Genomic DNA, 18,442 nt, shown 5'->3' on the forward strand with positions numbered 1-18,442 from the left:
ACTCAGGGATGGAAACTCAGTTGGAGGCTATTTAGGGCATCAATGGTGGTGGGGCGGTAAATTTTGCCCCGGGGAATAGTTTGCGTCTGCAGCCACAAAATTAATCAGCTGGGCCCTGAGTGTGGAGTGGAGCACGAAGGGAGGTATTGCACACCTCTCTTGGGGCGCTAGGCCGGCTGAGCAACTGAAAATCCCCAGCTAAATAGCCGGCCTCGGAGCGCCCTAAGAGAGGCTACCCATGGAAAAAAAAACACCAAAAACACCCATTCCCAGTACCTTGCTCACCCCAAATAAACATAAATCGCAAAAAGACAAACCGCCACACTTGCCTAATGTATTCATTCCTTCCCTCACAGCCGCCGGAACAGCTCAGACCGCCCGCTTTCCCAGGCGGTTCCATTAGGGGGTGCTGTAGGGCCAGCGGCAAACAAAAATCCTTGCGATGTCAAACCCGGGGGAGTTACCGACCCGACACCCCTGGGCGGTACTGGTCAGCGCTGTCGGCACTGGAACACTGAATGTGCCGAGCGGCACAAATGCCAGCGCTCGCGGCTCCAAACCCCTTTAGCTCCCCTGTTCCGACCCTTTCCAGGGGTGCCGAGCTGAGGAATTTCTACTCCATGGACTGTGAAGCCTGAAGCTCCGAACCTTGAAGAAATGCAGGGATGCAGCACAATGTGACTCACCCACAAGTGAGCCATCATCATCGATGGTAAAATATGTCACAGGTGGGTGCACAGTTGCAGAATCCGAGCTGACTATGTTGACTTTCCAATGACCTGACCTTTGGAGGTGTCGTTAAACTGAGGCCCTGTCTGCTCTCTCAGGTGGATGTAAAAGATCCCATGGCACTATTTCGAAGAAGAGCAGGGGAGTTATCCCGCTGTCCTGGCCAATATTTATCCCTCAATCAACATAACAAGAAAACAGATTATCTGGTCATTATCACATTGCTGTTTGTGGGAGCTTACTTGTGTGCAAATTGGCTGCCGCGTTTCCCACATTACAACAATGACTACACTCCAAAAGTACTTCATTGGCTGTAAACCTCGTTTGAGACGTCCGGTGGTCATGAAAGGCGCTATATAAATCCAAGTCTTTCTTACATCTTCTATTCCTGGTCCTACTTTCCTGGCTTATTTTGAACTCGGTTACTGAAGCAGGGTTGTTTTGTTTCAGGCCCAGGAGAGGCTCCAGGACGAGTTGGAGAGGACCAGGCTGCTGCTGCAGGAGATGGGCCGAAGGGAGCGGCGGGTGAGAGTGGACCTGGAGCAGGCCCAGGCTAAGGCAAGAGAGCATGCTGACGTGTTTACGCCGAGACTTACCAGCTCAGATTCACACCTGAAACACATGGAACTGGCCCAGCGCCTGGGGAAGGCTGGAGTGGGAGCAGCTTCAAGACCTGCGCCATAGGATTGACCAATGTCATCCAGGGCCAAAAGGACCCGAGTGCAGCCCATGTGCCAACTTGGCTCAGTTGGTGGTTCTGGGTCCAAAGGAGCGCTATGTCCCAAGCATGAGTTGAATGATCAGCTCGCTTGACTTACTTTCCAGTCATTTTTTACTCTATGCTCTCCTGGCCGGCTTTCCACCCTCCATAAACTTAAGCTGGTCCAAAACTCTGCTGCCCATTTCCTAACTCGCACCAAGTCCCGTCACCCATCACCCCTATGCTCGCTGACCTACATTGGCTCCCGGTCCGGCAACACTTCGATTTTAAAATTCTCATCCTTGTGTTCAAATGCCTCCATGGCCTCACCCCTCCCTACCTCTCTAACCTTCTCCAGCCCTATTACCAACAATAACAACTTGCATTTATATAGCGCCTTTGACGTAGAAAAATGTCCCAACAACCCGCCGAGATCTCTGCACGCCTCCAATTCTGGTCTCTTATGCATTCCTGATTTTAATCGCTCCACCATTGGTGGCCTTGCCTTCATCTGCCCAGGCCCCAAGCTCTAGAATTCTCTCCCTAAACCTCTCCGTATCACTCCCTCTCTCTCCTCCTTTAAGATTCTCCTGACAACCGACCTCTTTGACCAAGCTTTTGCTCACCTGTTCGAATACTTCTTTGTGGCTCGATGTCAAATTTGTCTGATAACGTTCCTGTGAAGCGTTTTGGGACATTTTTATTACGTTAAAGATGCTATATAAATGCAAATTCTTGTCATTTTTTTATACATCGGGACTTGAGCACATAATCAAGGCTGCAGCACAGTACTGAGGTGGCGTTGCATTGTTGGAGGTGGCATCTTCAAATGAGACATTAACCAAGGGGTTGTCCTCATGGTCCCTATAGGTTCCATGTCAGTCTCCCCCTTATCGGCAGATATGTATCTGCACTCAACAGGACACATGGCTGGTCTATTTGGACCTTGGCTAATGGGACAAAGTGATTGATGTGGGTCAGGGACTGTTGGGACAAAATGATTGACATGGGTCAGGGACTGGTGGGACAAAGTGATTGATGTGGGTCAGGGTCTCTTGTCACCCTATGAATGAGGTTGCCTGTCATTGGGCAGCAAACTTATGGCATGACTAGATGATGCGACCCAATGAATCACATCACTGGGAAAGAAAGAGTTTGCATTTATATAATGCGTTATTACATCTCCCAGGATGTCCCGAAGTATTTTGCATCCAATGAATTATTTTTATAGTTCAGTCCCTGTTGTTAAATGGGACAATGTGGCAGCCAGTTTGCACACAATGAGCACCATTCTGAATATTTTGGTGATGATGGTTGAAGGAGGAATGTTTGTCAGGACACCAGGACATCTCTCTGCTCCTCTTCAAATATTGTCATGTATCTTTACGTGAATCAGCATTACAGGAGATGGGGCCTCAGTTTGGTGTTTAGCTGAAGGATGGCACCTCCAACAATGCAGCACTCCCTCAGTACGTCACTGGAGTGTCAGCTTAGATTTTGAGCTCAAGTTGCGGAGTGGGGCTTGAACTTCACAATCTTCTAACTCAAGGCCACAGTGCTACCAACTGAGCGAAACTGACACTTGAAGTAGAGCTTTCAGCAGTGCAGTACTGTACTTTGTAATTTAACCTAGTGAGGAATGTGCTTGTAACATGGTGAGATCTGCTTGACAATTCAACTGTAATAATGAACTTAAGTACATCTCCCAACATCATCCTAAAACGTCCTGTTGTACTTACGCAGCTGGAGCGATTCCGAAGTCAAATCATGCAGACCACGTACTCTGCTCCCGGAGTTCGACCCCCTAAAGAGGCTGTTTCAGATCAGCAGGTGGGTCCCTGTTATAGTAACAATGAGTCCAGTAACTTGGTGCTGTACAAGGGCCGGAGGAAAGATCAAACCACAGTAAGCGTGGCGACCCAGTCCAATAATTTGAGGGACACGTATCTGTCCAACCCACCAGCGATCACTCAACACCCTGTTCACACTGAGAATCCACTCGCACTCACTCTGGTTGGTTGTGCTGAATATCCCTTGTTTATACTGAGTGGCAGATTCAACAACACCAGGCCAGCTACACACATGTAGTGACTGCAGTTATAAATACACAGAGCTGCAATGTGTCCACATCACGTTGCTGGCCTGTATTGTACTAAGCCTGCCCGAAGCCAGAGTGAAATGGTGACCCTGATAGCAAGTGCAGCCATTAGCCTTTGCCTGCAGTGGCACCTTATGTTTTACACCACTTCGTTTGTCCTGTTCCTCCAAGGGTTCGGCTGGTTAAGGGAATGAGCAGCTGAACCATACAGCCTTGGAAGCTCCCAAGTTGGATTCCTGCTCTGCGCTGAGGTGCCGGGAGGGAATGCTGTAATTTACCTCCGGTTAGGACTGGAGAAATCAGCGAGGGTTCCGGCTCCGTGGCTCGGTGGGTAGCACTCTCGCCTCTGAGTCAGAAGGTTGTGGATTCACGTCCCACTCCAGGGACTTGAGCACAAAATCTAGGCTGACGCTCCAGTGCAGTACTGAGGGAGTGCTGCACTGTCGGAGGTGCCGCCTTTCAGATAAGACATTAAACTGAGGCCCCATCTGCCCCCTCGGGTTGACGTAAAAGATCCCATGGCCCTATTGGAAGAAGAGCAGGGGAGTTATCCCCGGTGTCCTGGCCAATATTTATCCCTCAACCAACATCACTAAAACAGATTATCTGGTCATTATCTCATTGCTCTTTGTGGGAGCTTGCTGTGCACAAATTACTGCCGCGTCTCCTACATTACAATAATGACTACACTTCAAAAATACTTTATTGGCTGGATAGTGCTTTAGGGTGTCCTGAAGTTATGAAAAGTGTTATATAAATGTAAGTTTTCCTCAGTGATCATTACCCACTGACCCCCTTCTGGAAATTCTGGATGCTATCCGGCTTTGCCGTGATGCTGTGCATGGGTGAAAAGATTGCCAACACTGACTGTCCAGGTTCGAGCATGATGAGTGGTCACTTGGGTGAAGTAGTGCCCCATCAAGAGTCAACCCCTTCAGGAGAGGAGGCATGGAAATTGAAATTAAGAAAGCAAAAAAAATGAAATCAAAATACATAAAGAAATTGGAGTAAAAATACTTCCCTGAGCAGTAATTTTTCCACAAGCTGGATAATCCCCACGATTACTTTACTGAGGCAGTTTAAGGAATGTGAGACAGAGTTGTTCATTGACCAACCTGCTGATGTATGTAGCCATCACACAAGTTTAATCTTTGTTTTCTTCCAGTAAATGTCTGATTAATGATGAGTAAATTGTATTTTTGAATTAAATAACATTTGACACTTGCATACTTTGGGGATATATTTGCTTCACAATAGGCACAGTAGTGTAGTGTATCTGCTTCATGGGTTCTTTGTTTAAGAATTCACAGCTACACATTTGCTGTAAAGAACTGGTTTATTAGCAAAGGTTTAACAATCAACTGAACACGACCAGTTTATCTACCAGGCTCACAACTGCACACCTCATCGTGGAGAACCTGAACTCAATCTATTAACTGGGGTTTTATTGAGACTTGTGAACATCACATGATTGGCTAAGCCACTCTGGAACAGCTCCACAAGCCAGTGAGCATGCTCACAGGTACATACATTACACGTGGGAACTTGATCTTTCAGTGAGCCTACATAATAAAAATCACTGCACTTCAAAGTAACTCACTGTGTGTACAATGTCCTTACTATACAGTACAAATGCACACGAGCCCATACTAGAGAGAAGGTCACTCTGTGACCAGTAACCTTTGTTTGCCAGCACTGAAGTGATGAAGGTGGGTGGAGCTTCCCCTTTTATACCTAAAAGTCCAAGTTCACCACCTAGTGGTCAGTGTTCTCACAGTGTACAACTTGGGTCAGTTTATACATGGATTACAATGACATTTGAATACATGACATCACCTCCTGCTCCCCCCGCCCCCAAAGTCTTATTGGGACCACTGGTTAAGTCTCTCTCTGGTGGTTTACACTCCTCTTGTAGAGTGCCTGAGTTTGGGGCTCCGGTTGTTGGGCGCTGGCCTGAGTGTCTGCTGTTTGCGGTGCCTCAGGCCTGTCTGGACTACCCACAGTAACTGGGCTCTCCTCCACTTGGTTCCGGTTTTCGGTCACCTGTGGTGGAGTGAACTCTACATTGTGTTCTTCCTCTGCTTCTTCTGTGGGGTTGCTGAACCTCCTCTTTTTTTGATCCACGTGTTTGCGGCAGATTTGTCCATTGGTAAGTTTAACTACCAGAATCCTATTCCCCTCTTTGGCAATCACAGTGCCTGCGAGCCATTTGGGCCCTGCAGCGTAGTTGAGGACAAAGACAGGGTAATTGATATCAATACATCGCGCCCTTGCATTCCCGTCATGGTAGTCACATTGTGACCGGCGCCTGCTCTCAACAATTTCTTTCATGGTGGGGTGTATGAGGGATAACCTGGTTTTCATTAGCAGCTCTGCGGATGGAACCCCTGTGAGCGAGTGTGGTTGGGATCTATTGGCCAACAGGAGGCGTGATAAGTGGCTTTGTAGGGAACCCCCTTGGATTCTGAGCAAAACCCTGTTTGATTATCTGCACTGCTCGTTCCGCCTGGCCATTTGAGGCCGGCTTGAACGGTGCCATTCTGACGTGGTTGACACCATTTCCTGCCATGACGTCCTGGAACGCAATGCTTGTAAAACACGGGCCATTGTCACTGACCAAGATGTCCGGTCGACCATGGGTGGCGAACATTGCCCATAGACTTTCTACCGTGGCAGAGGATGTGCTTGAATTGAGAATGTCACACTCGATCCATTTGGAGAGGGCGTCTACTACTACCAAAAACATTTTTCCCATGAGAGGACCTGCATAGTCCACATGGATGCATGACCATGGCTTGGCAGGCCAGGACCAGGGGCTAAAGGGGGCTTCCCTGGGCGCATTGCCCAGCTGGGCACACGTGTTGCACCTGCGAACACAAAGTTCCAGATCTGCATCTATTCCTGGCCACCAAACGTGTGACCTGGCAATTGCCTTCATCATGGCAATGCCTGGGTGCTCATTGTGGAGTTCTCGGATGAATGCCTCTCTGCCCATCTGGGGCATGACTACTCGGTTTCCCAATAGTAGGCAATCGGCCTGAATCGAGAGTTCATCCTTGCGCCTGTGAAATGGTTTAAATTCCTCCGGGCATGTCCCATACGTGGCTGCCCAGTCCCCGTTCAGGACACATTTCTTGACTAAAGACAGTGGCGGATCTCTACATGTCCAGACTTTGATCTGACGGGCTGTCACGGGTGAACCTTCGCTTTCGGAAGCTTCAACTGGCATGACCATCTCAGCAGCATGCTCGGTTGCCCCCTCAGTGGTGGCTAGTGGGAGCCTGCTGAGTGCATCGGCGCAGTTTTCAGTGCCCGGTCTGTGCCGAATTGTATAGTCATAGGCGGCTAACGTGAGTGGACACCTCTGTATGCGGGCTGACGCATTTGCATTTATGGTCTTGGTGTTGGCCAAAAGGGACGTTAGGGGTTTGTGATCTGTCTCCAGCTCAAATTTCCTGCCAAACAGGTACTGGTGCATTTTTTTTTACAGCATATACACATGCAAGCGCTTCCTTTTCTACCATCCCGTAGCCCCTTTCTGCCTGGGACAGACTTCTGGAGGCATAAGCTACCGGCTGTAACTGACCCTTGGCATTAACATGCTGCAACACACACCCGACCCCATAGGACGATGCATCGCATGTTAAAACAAGTTTTTTACATGGGTCATATAGCGTTAACAGATTGTGTGCTCTATCAAAAGCCCTTTCCTGGCTGTCCCCCCAGACCCATTCGCGACCTTCACGTAGGAGCACGTGTAGCGGCTCTAGCAGCGTGCTCAATTTGGGAAGAAAGTTACCAAAATAGTTCAGGAGCCCCAGGAACGAACGCAGCTCCGTCGTGTTACAGGGTCTGGGTGCTCTCTGGATCGCTTCTGTTTTGGACGCAGTAGGTCTGATCCCGTCTGCTGCTACCCTCATCCCCAGGAATTCTACCTCTGGAGCTAGGAAGACGCACTTCGCCTTTTTCAGTCGCAGCCCTACCCGGTCCAGTCTGTGTAGTACCTCCTCCAGGTTGTGGAGATATTCTTCAGTATCGCAACCCGTGATGAGGATGTCGTCTTGAAAAACCACCGTCCTTGCAATCGATTTGAGGAGACTTTCCATGTTTCATTGAAAGATCGCGGCGGCCGAGCGAATCCCGAACGGACATCTGTTGTACTCAAACAACCCCTTGTGTGTCATGATGGTGGTCAGCTTCTTTGACTCACTCGCCAGCTCCTGGGTCATGTAAGCTGAGGTCAGGTCCAATTTTGAAAAAAGTTTGCCACTGGATAACGTTGCAAAGAGGTCCTCCGCTCTCGGTAGCGGGTACTGGTCTTGGCGTGACACCCGATTGATGGTGGCCTTGTAATCATCACATATCCTGACCGACCCATCCGCCTTGAGCACCGGCACAATCGGGCTCGCCCAGTCACTGAATTCGACTGGCGAGATGATGCCTTCCCTCAGCAGGCGGTCCAATTCGCCTTCTATCTTTTCCCGCATCACGTACGGCATCGCTCTGGCCTTGTGGTGTACTGGTCTGGCGTCCGGGTTTATGTGAATCACTACCTTGGTCCCCATGAAAGTGCCAATGCCGGGTTGAAATAGTGAGTCAAATTTGTCCAGGACCTGTGAGCATGATATTCGCTCCACAGAAGAAATTGCATTGACATCGCCCCATTTCCAGTTCATGACAGCAAACCAACTCCTCCCCAGCAGTGCGGGACCATCCCCCGGGACAAACCAGAGTGGCAACCTGTTCTCCGAATCTTTGTGGGTCACGACTACCGTGGCGCTGCCTAGCACAGGAATGATCTCCTTTGTATATGTCCGTAGCTGTCCGTCAATCGGCAATAATTTTGGCCTCCTGGCCTTGGACGCCCACAACTTGTTGAACTGTTTGACTGTTTGATACTCATCAGGGACTGGCTGGCCCCCGTATCTAGCTCCATTGATACTGGGATGCCATTGAGGAGCACTTTCATCATTATCGGTGGCGTCCTGGTGTATGAACTGTAGATGTGCTCCACATGAACTCGCTGAACTTCAGCTTCCAGCGATTTCCCCCAGTGTCCATTTGGCCTCGTAGGGCTTACATCGGGCCCGTCCTCCTCGCACATCAACTTGGCTGCAGGCTTCCTGCACACACACGCCAAGTTACCGCTGACGTTGCAATTTCTGCAGGTATATTGCTGACTCCTGCAAGCTCTGGCTGTGTGTTTGCCTCCACACCTCCAACATGAGCCGTTGTTGGAAACAAAAGGTCCATTACCAGTCGATCGTCTCTGACTGTCTCTGTAACTGTCCTTAAACGCACCATTGACAGATGTTGATGACCCCATTACTGGCCGCATTGTCCCTTGCGATGGCATGAATCGCCGTTCAGCTAGCCATTGTCTCTGTTGAATTCCCCCTTTGGGTTCGACTACATGCTCGGGCATGTCTGATTGCCCCTGTCTGCCTGGAGAACTGTGTGCCGCGTTAACAATGTTGACTCCCTGTCCATTTGCTGCATTTAAACCAAGATTTTTGTCAAACATCATTCTGGTCTCTTCCTCCCCTGAGATAAATGTCTGGGCCATCAAAGCCGCCGTTTCTAGGGTCAAGTCTTTGGTCTCAATCAGTTTCCTGAAAACCCCAGTGTGCCCGGTGCCCTCAATAAAAAAAAGTCTCGCAGCATCTCCGCTCTGCATGCATCTGGGAACTTACATAGGCTCGCCAGTTGCCGGAGGTCTGCCACGAAATCTGGAACGCTTTGCCCGTTTCGCCGCTGGTGTGTGTAAAACCGGTGTCTCGCCACGTGCATGCTGTTCGTCGGTTTAAAGTGTTCCCTGATCAACTTACTGAGCTCTTCGAACGTCTTGTCCGCCGGCTTCTCTGGCGCGAGAAGGTCCTTCATCAGGGAGTACGTCCTGGATCCACAAACCGTCAGGAGATGAGCCCTGCGTTTGTCGGCCGAATCCTGTCCCAACCATTCCTTAGTGACAAAACTTTGCTGTAGTCTCTCAATAAAATCGTCCCAATCATCACCAACACAGTACCTGTCGTCTGTGCTGCTAGTGGCCATGCCCGCGTGGTTTAAATCCCAGTTTCTCGTCGCCAATAATATGTCCTTACTATACAGTACAAATGCACACGAGGCCCATACTAGAGAGAAGGTCACTCTGTGACCAGTAACCTTTATTTGCCAGCATTGAAATGATGAAGGTGGGTGGAGCTTCCCCTTTTATACCTGAAAGTCCAGGTTAGGAGTGTCTCCCACAAGTTCACCACCTAGTGGTCAGTGTTCGCACGGTGTACAACTTAGGTCAGTTTATACATGGATTACAATGACAGTATGTGTGTGTAGCATTTTAAAATAAGAACATAAGAAATAGGAGCAGGTGTAGGCCATACGGCCCTTCGAGCCTGCTCTGCCATTCAATAGCATCCTGGCTGATCTTTGACCTCAACTCCACTTTCCCACCCAATCCCCATATCCCTTGATTCCCCTAGAGTCCAAAAATCTATCTATCGCAGTATTGAATATACTCAACGACTCGGCATTCACAGCCCTCTGGGGTCGAGAATTCCAAAGATTCACAACACTGAGTGAAGAAATTCCTCCTCATCTCAGTCCTAAATGGCCGACCCCTTTTCCTGAGACTGCACACCGTGGATCGTCTCCAGCCTGGGGAAGCGATCTCTCAGCATTTACCCTGTCAAGCCCCCTCAGAATCTTATCTCCTTCAATGAGGTCACCTCTCATTCTTCTAAACTCCAGAGAGTATAGGCCCAATCTACTCAATCTCGCCTCATAGGACGACCCTCTCATCCCAGGAATCAATCTAGTTTCTGAGAGAAATCATGAGGCTTTATATAAATACTTTATTTCCTCTTGCTGTCAGTAACAGGAATTGCGCCAGTAATTTCCTAAAGATCAGTTCCCAATTGTAGATATAGCAGTGTTGGTGTGTTCTGGTGTCTTTGCTTCCTCTGTTCCCGCCTTCTCTCCGTTCCTTTGTTGCTGTTCCCACTCCTGTTCCTTGCTTTGTGCTGATACCATTTCGGATTCTGAGTTTCAACACGTCCCAAAGTTAGCATGGCACTTGCCCAAAAACTGCAACGGAACCAGCGTGGGCGAGTCAGATAGAGAAGAGTTGGAACTGGTCACAAAATATCAGATGCAGGAAAAATAGCAAGATTGGAAATATCGTTCAGATTTATGAAGAAAGTATACGTCAGATTTCAACAATAAATGGCATATTTTGCTGAGGAGTTTCCGTACAGGGGCATTGTATGGCCTTTGTGAGTGGTATTCCTTTGTGTGGTGGCAGAGATGGAGGGTCCAATACTTTGTTGATGAAAGAGCTTGAATGGAGAGGGTGGTTAAACCTGCTACTTGCAATACATTTTAGCGACGGGTCAAAGGGTGCCCTCCTATTTGCGAGAGTTGCTGGAGTGTGTCGGCCACGACAGAACTCTTCCAATACAACATACAACAACAACAACTTGTATTTATATAGCGCCTTTAACTTAGTGAAACATCCCAAGGGGCTTCACAGGAGTATTATGAGATTAAAAATTTGACACCAAGCCGCACAAGTAGAAATTAGCACAGGTGACCAAAAGCTTGGTCGAAGAGATATGTTTTAAGGAGCGTCTTGAAGGAGGAAAGAGAGATGGAGAGGTTTAGGCAGGGAGTTCCAGAGCCTGGGGCCTAGGCATCAAAAGGCACGGCCACCAATGGTTGAGCAATTGTAATCGGGGATGTTCAAGAGGGCAGAATTAGAGGAGCGCAGACATCTCGGAGGGGGGAGTTGTGGGGCTGGAGGGGATTACAGAGATAGGGAAGGGCGAGGCCATGGAGGGATTTGAAAATGAGGATGGGAATTTTGAAATCGAGGCTTAACCGGGAGCCAATGTAGGTCAGCGAGCACAGGGAGTGATGGGCGAGCGGGACTTGGTGTGACTTAGGACACGGGCAGCCGAGTTCAAGAGATCAAGGCTGTCCATCCTGAAGAAGGGCCCCACACAGAGTGTCGCGGTCCATTCTGTTGCCTAGATGCCGATGGACCTGCTCTATATTTCCAGCATTTTGGTTTAACCTTTGCTTTTGATGATGTTCATTTGAAAGTGGGAGAATTCCCTTTGATCTGACTCAATTTAAAAATAAAAATCTTTCACTGCATGTATTCCCAGTTCAAGAATGCTGGCTAAAATCCGACTCGCTGTCCTTGCCAACAGAGCCTAGGCTGGCCTGAGGAGGGGGCATTAGAGTGGTTCGGGGCGGGGGGGGGGGTGGGTTAGCGGCGGGGGTCATGCGAGGGGGTAGGTTTGGAAGAGGTGTTGGGGGGGATCGGGGGTTGGGAAAGGGGTTTTGGAGGAGGGGGTCGGATTGTGGGGGGTAGTTGGAGGAGGGTTAGGGGGAGGAGGGTTGGGGGGGTGGTGGTTGGAGGGGAGGGTTGAGAGAGGAGGTTGGGGCAGGGGAGGTTGGAGGAGGGGAGGGGGGGTTGAAGGAGTGGTATTGGGGGTGGGGGGTTGGCGGAGGTGGTATGTGAAAGGGGGTTGGAGGGAGGATTGGAGAAGGGGGACAGGGGGTTAGAAGAGGTGGTTGGGGGAGGGATGGGTTGGAGGAGGGGGCTGGCGTTGGGGGTGGTTGGAGGAGGGGTTCGCTCCCTCCAATGTCCCCCCCCTCCTCTAGTATCCCACACTGTTTCAGGGGAAGTCTCTGCTCTGTTCCTGTATTGCTGGGCTGAGATTGGAAACGGACGCGTGATAGGGTTGTGTGCACAGAACCTTACCGATCGTTCGGTGGTGCGTACATTCCCGTCACTATATCCTGTGCGTCACTGGTATCGGAACACACATTTTAAAGTTAGCTGAAAAAAGATTCTGGCATGCTGTTTTTTTCTCATTTTTCTTCTGTCCCCTCCTGAAAGAACTGATTCCTTCCACAGGCACAAGCCGCCCTCGCCAAATCACCAACTGTCCACCTGTGAGTCCTTGTGAGGGGTTTAACAGCAGTATATTTAACCATGGGAGGCATCGCACCCAAGCCAGATCCTGACACGCACGCATGCACACACACACACACACATATGTAAACTTTACTAGTGGGTAAGACTTGCCACCAGGGGGCGCACCTGTTGGAGACCCAAGGGTCACCTGCACACCCCGGGCAAGCAGGTATAAAAGGCTGCTTCCTCACTTTGGAGTTCCATTAAAGAGACCAAGGTCACAATAGTTTGAGCTTACAATACACAGTCTTGTGGAGTTATTCTGAACATAACAATTGGCGACGAGTAACAGATCACGAACTTTCACGTGGTTATAGCTGTTGTTGGTATTCTTGAGAGATTTGTTGAAGGTGATGATTGGGAAGCCTTCATTGAGCATCTTGACCAGTACCTCGTGGCCAACGAGCTGGATACGGAATATACCGCAGTCAAGCGCAGAGCGATTCTCTTCACCGTTTGTGAGTCCACTATATATGGCCTCATCAAAAATCTGCTAGCACCGATGAAACCAACGGACAAGACATATGCAGAGTTGTGCATGCTGGTCCGGGAACACCTCAAACCGAAGGAGAGCATCTTAATGGCCAGTATCGCTTTTACACACACCATCGCTCCGAGGGCCAGAACGTGTCGCCAACCTAAGACACGTTGCGGGACCGTGCGTATTTGCTGGATTTTTGGGGGAAATGTTGCGGGACTTTTTCGTGCTTGGAATTGGCCATGAGGTCATTCTTCGTAAACTGCTGTCTGCTGAATCCCTAGATCTGAGCAAGGCCATCGTGATAGCCCAGCCTTTCATGTCCACGAATGATAACACTAAACAGATATCTTTGCAGCATCAAAGCTCACCGGCAAGATAACGCCTTCAGCAGGTAGAACTGTACATGACGGGGCCTGCACTCCTGCAGAGGCCAGACCTAGGATGACTCAGAGCCGGCTGTGGGGCGTGAATGCGAATCCATTAACACCACGTTGGCGCTGCAGGGGTATTCATCGGGCCCATGAATGTCGATTCAAGCACTACGGGTGCAAGGGCTGTGGAACAATGTGGCACCTCCAGCAAATGTACTGCGACTCACCACGTGGCAGAGTCGACAGAAGATGACCGATTCGGAGTGGATCACACCGAATGAATAAGAGAGGCAACTCAACCCGAGGTTGAGAGTAAGTGTATGGGATACACACCTTCACCACCAAAAGTCCTCCGATAATGTTGAAAGTCAAATTAAATGGCATTCCAGTTTCTATGGAATTGACTCAACCCCGTGTGCAGTCAATTATAAGCCAGAAGGCTTTTGCGAAACTGTGGGGCAACAAGGCACAAAGACCAAAACAAGTCCGATTCACACCAAGCTGCGCACTTGCACCAAAGAGCTCATACCAGTCATTGGCAGTGAAGGTATCGAACGATGGAGCTGTGCATGATTTACCACTATGGATTGTACCAGGTGATGGCCCAACGCTGTTCAGCAGAAGCTGGCTAGGAAAGAGCCGATGGAACTTGGACGATGTCAAAGTAATGTCTTCAGTGGATGACGCCTCGTGCACCCAGTGCTAAACAAATTCCCGTCGTTATTTGAGCCAGACATCGGCAACTTCACAGGTGCCAAAGTGCAGATCCATCTAGTTCCTGATGCACGGCCCGTTCATCACAAGGCCCGAGCGGTTCCATATATGATGCAAGAGAAAGTCGAGATCGAGCTGGACAGACTTCAACGAGAGGGAATCATATCGCCAGTATAGTTAAACGAGTGGGCCAGTCCAATTGTTCGTGTTGAAAAACGATGGGATGGTTAGAATCTGCGGGGACTACAAGGTAATGATCAACTGAGTCTTGTTGCAGGACCAGTACCCACTACCCAAAGCGGATGACCTGTTCGCAACACTAGCAGGGGTGGGGAAGTCATTCACCAAGCTGGATCTAACCTCTGCTTACATGACAGGAGCTGGCTGAACCTTCGAAAAAATTGACGTGCATCAACATGCACAAAGGACTGTTCATATACCACAAATGCCCTTTTGGGATTTGCTCAGCTGCAGCCATCTTCCAGAGGAACATGGAGAGTCTGCTGAAATCGCTTTCGCGCACCGTGGTGTTTCAAGACGACATTCTGATCACTGGTCGCAACACCACCGAACACTTGCACAACCTGGAAGAGGTTCTAAAGTGACTGGACAGAGTGAGACTCGGGCTGAAACGCTCCAAGTGTGTTTTCCTGGTGCCAGAGGTCGAATTTTTGGGGTGAAAGATTGCGGCGGACAGCATCAGACCCACGGACTCCAAGACGAGGCCATCAAGAATACACCCAGACCACAGAATGTGACGGAGCTGCGTTTGTTTCTGGGATTCCTCAACTATTTTGGTAACTTTCTACTGGGGTTGAGCACTTTGCTGGAACCTTTGCATTTTTGCTATGCAAGGGTGACGACTGGGTTTGGGGTAAATCTCAAGAGACAGCCTTTAATAAGGCCAGAAACCTGCTATGTTCTAACAAGTTACTTGTATTGTCTGACCGTGTAAACGTTTAGTACTAGCTTGTGATGCATCTTCGTAAGGGGTCAGTTGTGTGTTACAGCAAGCCAATGTATCAGGCAAACTGCAACCGGTTACATATGCGTCCAGAAGTTTATCTAAGGCTGAAAGAGCCTATAGTATGGTTGAGAAAGAAGCATTAACATGCGTATACGGGGTTAAGAAAATTCACCAATACCTATTTGGACTCCGGTTTGAGCTCGAAACCGACCACAAACCGCTCATTTCGCCATTCTCAGAAAGCAAAGGTATGTCCTGCATCCAAAGATGGGCAATAACATTATCTGCGTATGACTATGTAATCTGCCACAGACCAGGCATTGAAAACTCTGCTGATGCCCTCAGTCAGCTACCATTGCCCACCACCGGGGTGGAAATGGTGCAACCTGCAGACTTGCTCCTTGTAATGGATGTTTTTGAGAGCGAGGGCTCGCCAGATCAGGACCTGAACTAGTCAGGACCCGGTGCTATCACTAGTAAAAAGCTGCGTCCTTAATGGAAATTGGTCTGCCATTCCCAGCGAAATGCAAGACGAAATTAAGCCGTTTTACCGACGCAAGGATGAAATGTCCATCCATTTGAATTGTCTCCTATGGGGGAATCGCGTGGTTTTGCCAAAAAAAGGCAGGGAAACGTTTATACGCAATCTGCACAGTACCCACCCAGGCATAGTCATTATGAAAGCTATCGCCAGATCGCACGTTTGGTGGCCCGGCATCGACTCGGAATTGGAGTCATGCGTACACCAATGTAACACTTGCTCACAGTTGAGCAATGCACCAAGGGAGGCCCCACTGAGTCTGTGGCATGGCCCTCCAAACCGTGGTCCAGGGTCCACGTAGATTCCGCTGGCCCCTTTCTAGGAAAGATCTTCCTAGTAGCAGTGGATGCTTACTCTAAATGGATTGAATATATAATAATGTCATCATGTACATCCACTGCCACCATTGAAAGCCTCCGGGCCATGTTCGCCACCCATGGTTTGCCCGATGTCCCTGTTGGTGACAATGGACCATGTTTCACCAGCTCGGAATTCAACGAGTTCATGACCCACAATGGCATCAAGCATGTCAGGTTTGCCCCATTTAAACCCGCATCCAATGGTCAAGTGGAACAGGCAGTCCAAACTATCAGCAGAGCTTGAAACGCGTGACGGACGATTCCCTGCAAACCCGGTTATCTCGGATTCTGCTCCGCTACCGGACGTGACCCCACTCGCTTACTGGTGCTCCCCCGGCAGAATTGTTAATGAAGAGAGCACTCAAAACCAGGCTCTCCTTAGTCCACCCGGATCTCAATGATCATGTAGAAACCCGGCGTCACTGGCATAAAGTGTACCATGTGGTTGTATCACGTGACATTGAGGTTAATGACCCCGTGTTTGTTCTTAATTACGGTCATGGTCCCAAATGCATTGCTGGCACTGTTTTAGCCGAGGAGGGGAATAGAGTGTTTGTTGTCAAACTTCTGAATGGACAAACATGCAGAAAGCACTTGGATCAGACCAAACTGCAATTCACTGACAACCAAGAACAGTGTGAAGAGGACATTACCATCACTGATCCACCAACACTCACCCAACCAGCAATCGACCTCGCGGTCAACCACGAGGATGAACCCACCATGTCCGACAGTCCGATCAGACCAGCCACACCGCAGTGCAGCAATGATCCGACCGACTCACCCAGGCCAGGACTTCAACTCAGGCAATCACCCCGGGAACGCAGAACCCTGGATCACCTCAACTTGTAAATAACTTGTATCTAAGACTTTTGGGGGGAGTGATGTCATGTATGTAAACTTTACTAGCGGGTAAGACTTGCCATCAGGGGCCGCACCTGATGGAGACCCAAGGGTCACCTGCACACCCTGGGCAAGCAGGTATAAAAGACAGTCTACCATGCTGCTTCCTCACTCTGGAGTTACATTAAAGAGACCAAGGTCACAACAGTTTGAGCTTACAGTACACAGTTTTGTGGAGTTATTCTGAACACACACACACCACACACCACATACACACTTCCAGCTGTGGGTCACTGGATAGGAAACATGAGCAAGACCCCTGGATTTTCCCCCCTCCCTAACCCAGGAGTCCTGGCTGAGGTCCGATAACTTTGTGCAAAGCAAGCCTGGGACCTTCTGGTCTCTATAGCTCAGGAGCACAATCAGCAATGCAAATACACACTGAGCCAGGGAGACATGAACCCTTTGACCTTTGAATGAATGTATATATAGCCCAAGTCTTTCGCCACCCTGTACTATAGCTCCCTGACGGACAGTACCAATCAGCTCTCAATGAATCTCGTTCTCTGTCGGCAGGTAATTGAGCAGATGAAGCAGATTATTGCCGAGCGGGCAGAGTTCCAGGAGAAACTGCAGGAGGAGCGGGATTTGAAAGTCTTGGAGCAGGAGGAGCGGTGCACCAGGGCGGAGGGACTGAGGAGAGCACTGGAAGCGAGCGAGGTAACTGCGTCACAAACACCGGTGTCTGCGCCTCAATTATCCTGCAGCAAGCTGTTGACCGCTCCAAGGGGTTGCTTGATTGGGAACCACAGGATTGCAAGTCAGAAACTCCTGACCTGGATGAGCTGAGCCTTCGCACCTGAAGGAATCTTTGTACAGATTGCACAGCTTACATAAGAACTTAAAAAATAGGAACAGGAGTAGGCCACATGGCCCCTCGAGCCTGCTCCGCCATTTAATACGAACATGGCTGATCCGATCATGGACTCGGGTCCACTTCCCTGCCCGCTCCCCATAACCCCTTATTCCTATTGGTTAAGAAACTGTCTATCTCTGTCTTAAATATAGTCAATGTCCCAGCTTCCACAGCTCTCTGAGGCAGCGAATTCCACAGATTTACAACCCTCTGAGAGAAGAAATTTCTCCTCCTCAGTTTTTAATGGGCGGCCCCTTATTCTAAGATTAAGCCCCCTAGTTCTAGTCTCCCTTATCAGTGGAAACATCCTGTCTGCATCCACCTTGTCAAGCCCCCTCAAAATCTTATACGTTTCGATAAGATCACCTCTCATTCTTCTGAATTCCAATGAGTAGAGGCTCAACCTTTCCTCATAAGTCAACCCCCTCATCTCCGGAATCAACCTAGTGAACCTTCTCTGATCTGCCTCCAAAGCAAGTATATCCTTTCTTATGTATGGAAACCAAAACTGTAGCAATAAACCAAAATTGGCCTCACCAATACCCTGTATAACTGTAGCAAGACTTCCCTGCTTTTATACTCCATCCCCTTTGCAATAAAGGCCAAGATTCCATTGGCCTTCCTGATCACTTGCTGTACCTGCATTCTAACCTTTTGTGTTTCATGCACCAGGACCCCCAGGTCCCGCTGTACTGCAGCACTTTGAAATTTTTCTCCATTTAAATAATAACTTGCTCTTC

General features: G+C 49.3%; 1 protein-coding gene across 1 annotated transcript in view; it reads left to right on the forward strand.

Annotated features, from left to right (window-relative positions):
* LOC139229270 (forkhead-associated domain-containing protein 1-like) overlaps positions 1-18,442 on the forward strand; it is a 160,083-nt gene that overhangs the window by 35,150 nt on the left and 106,491 nt on the right. The window contains exons 11-13 of the mRNA XM_070860929.1: positions 1,180-1,287; positions 3,173-3,259; positions 17,363-17,506. Of these exons, the coding sequence (XP_070717030.1) occupies positions 1,180-1,287; positions 3,173-3,259; positions 17,363-17,506 (339 nt within the window). The remainder of the gene's footprint in view (positions 1-1,179; positions 1,288-3,172; positions 3,260-17,362; positions 17,507-18,442) is intronic.

The sequence above is a fragment of the Pristiophorus japonicus genome, chromosome 18 (assembly GCF_044704955.1).
Source record: "Pristiophorus japonicus isolate sPriJap1 chromosome 18, sPriJap1.hap1, whole genome shotgun sequence".
NCBI lineage: Eukaryota > Metazoa > Chordata > Chondrichthyes > Pristiophoridae > Pristiophorus > Pristiophorus japonicus.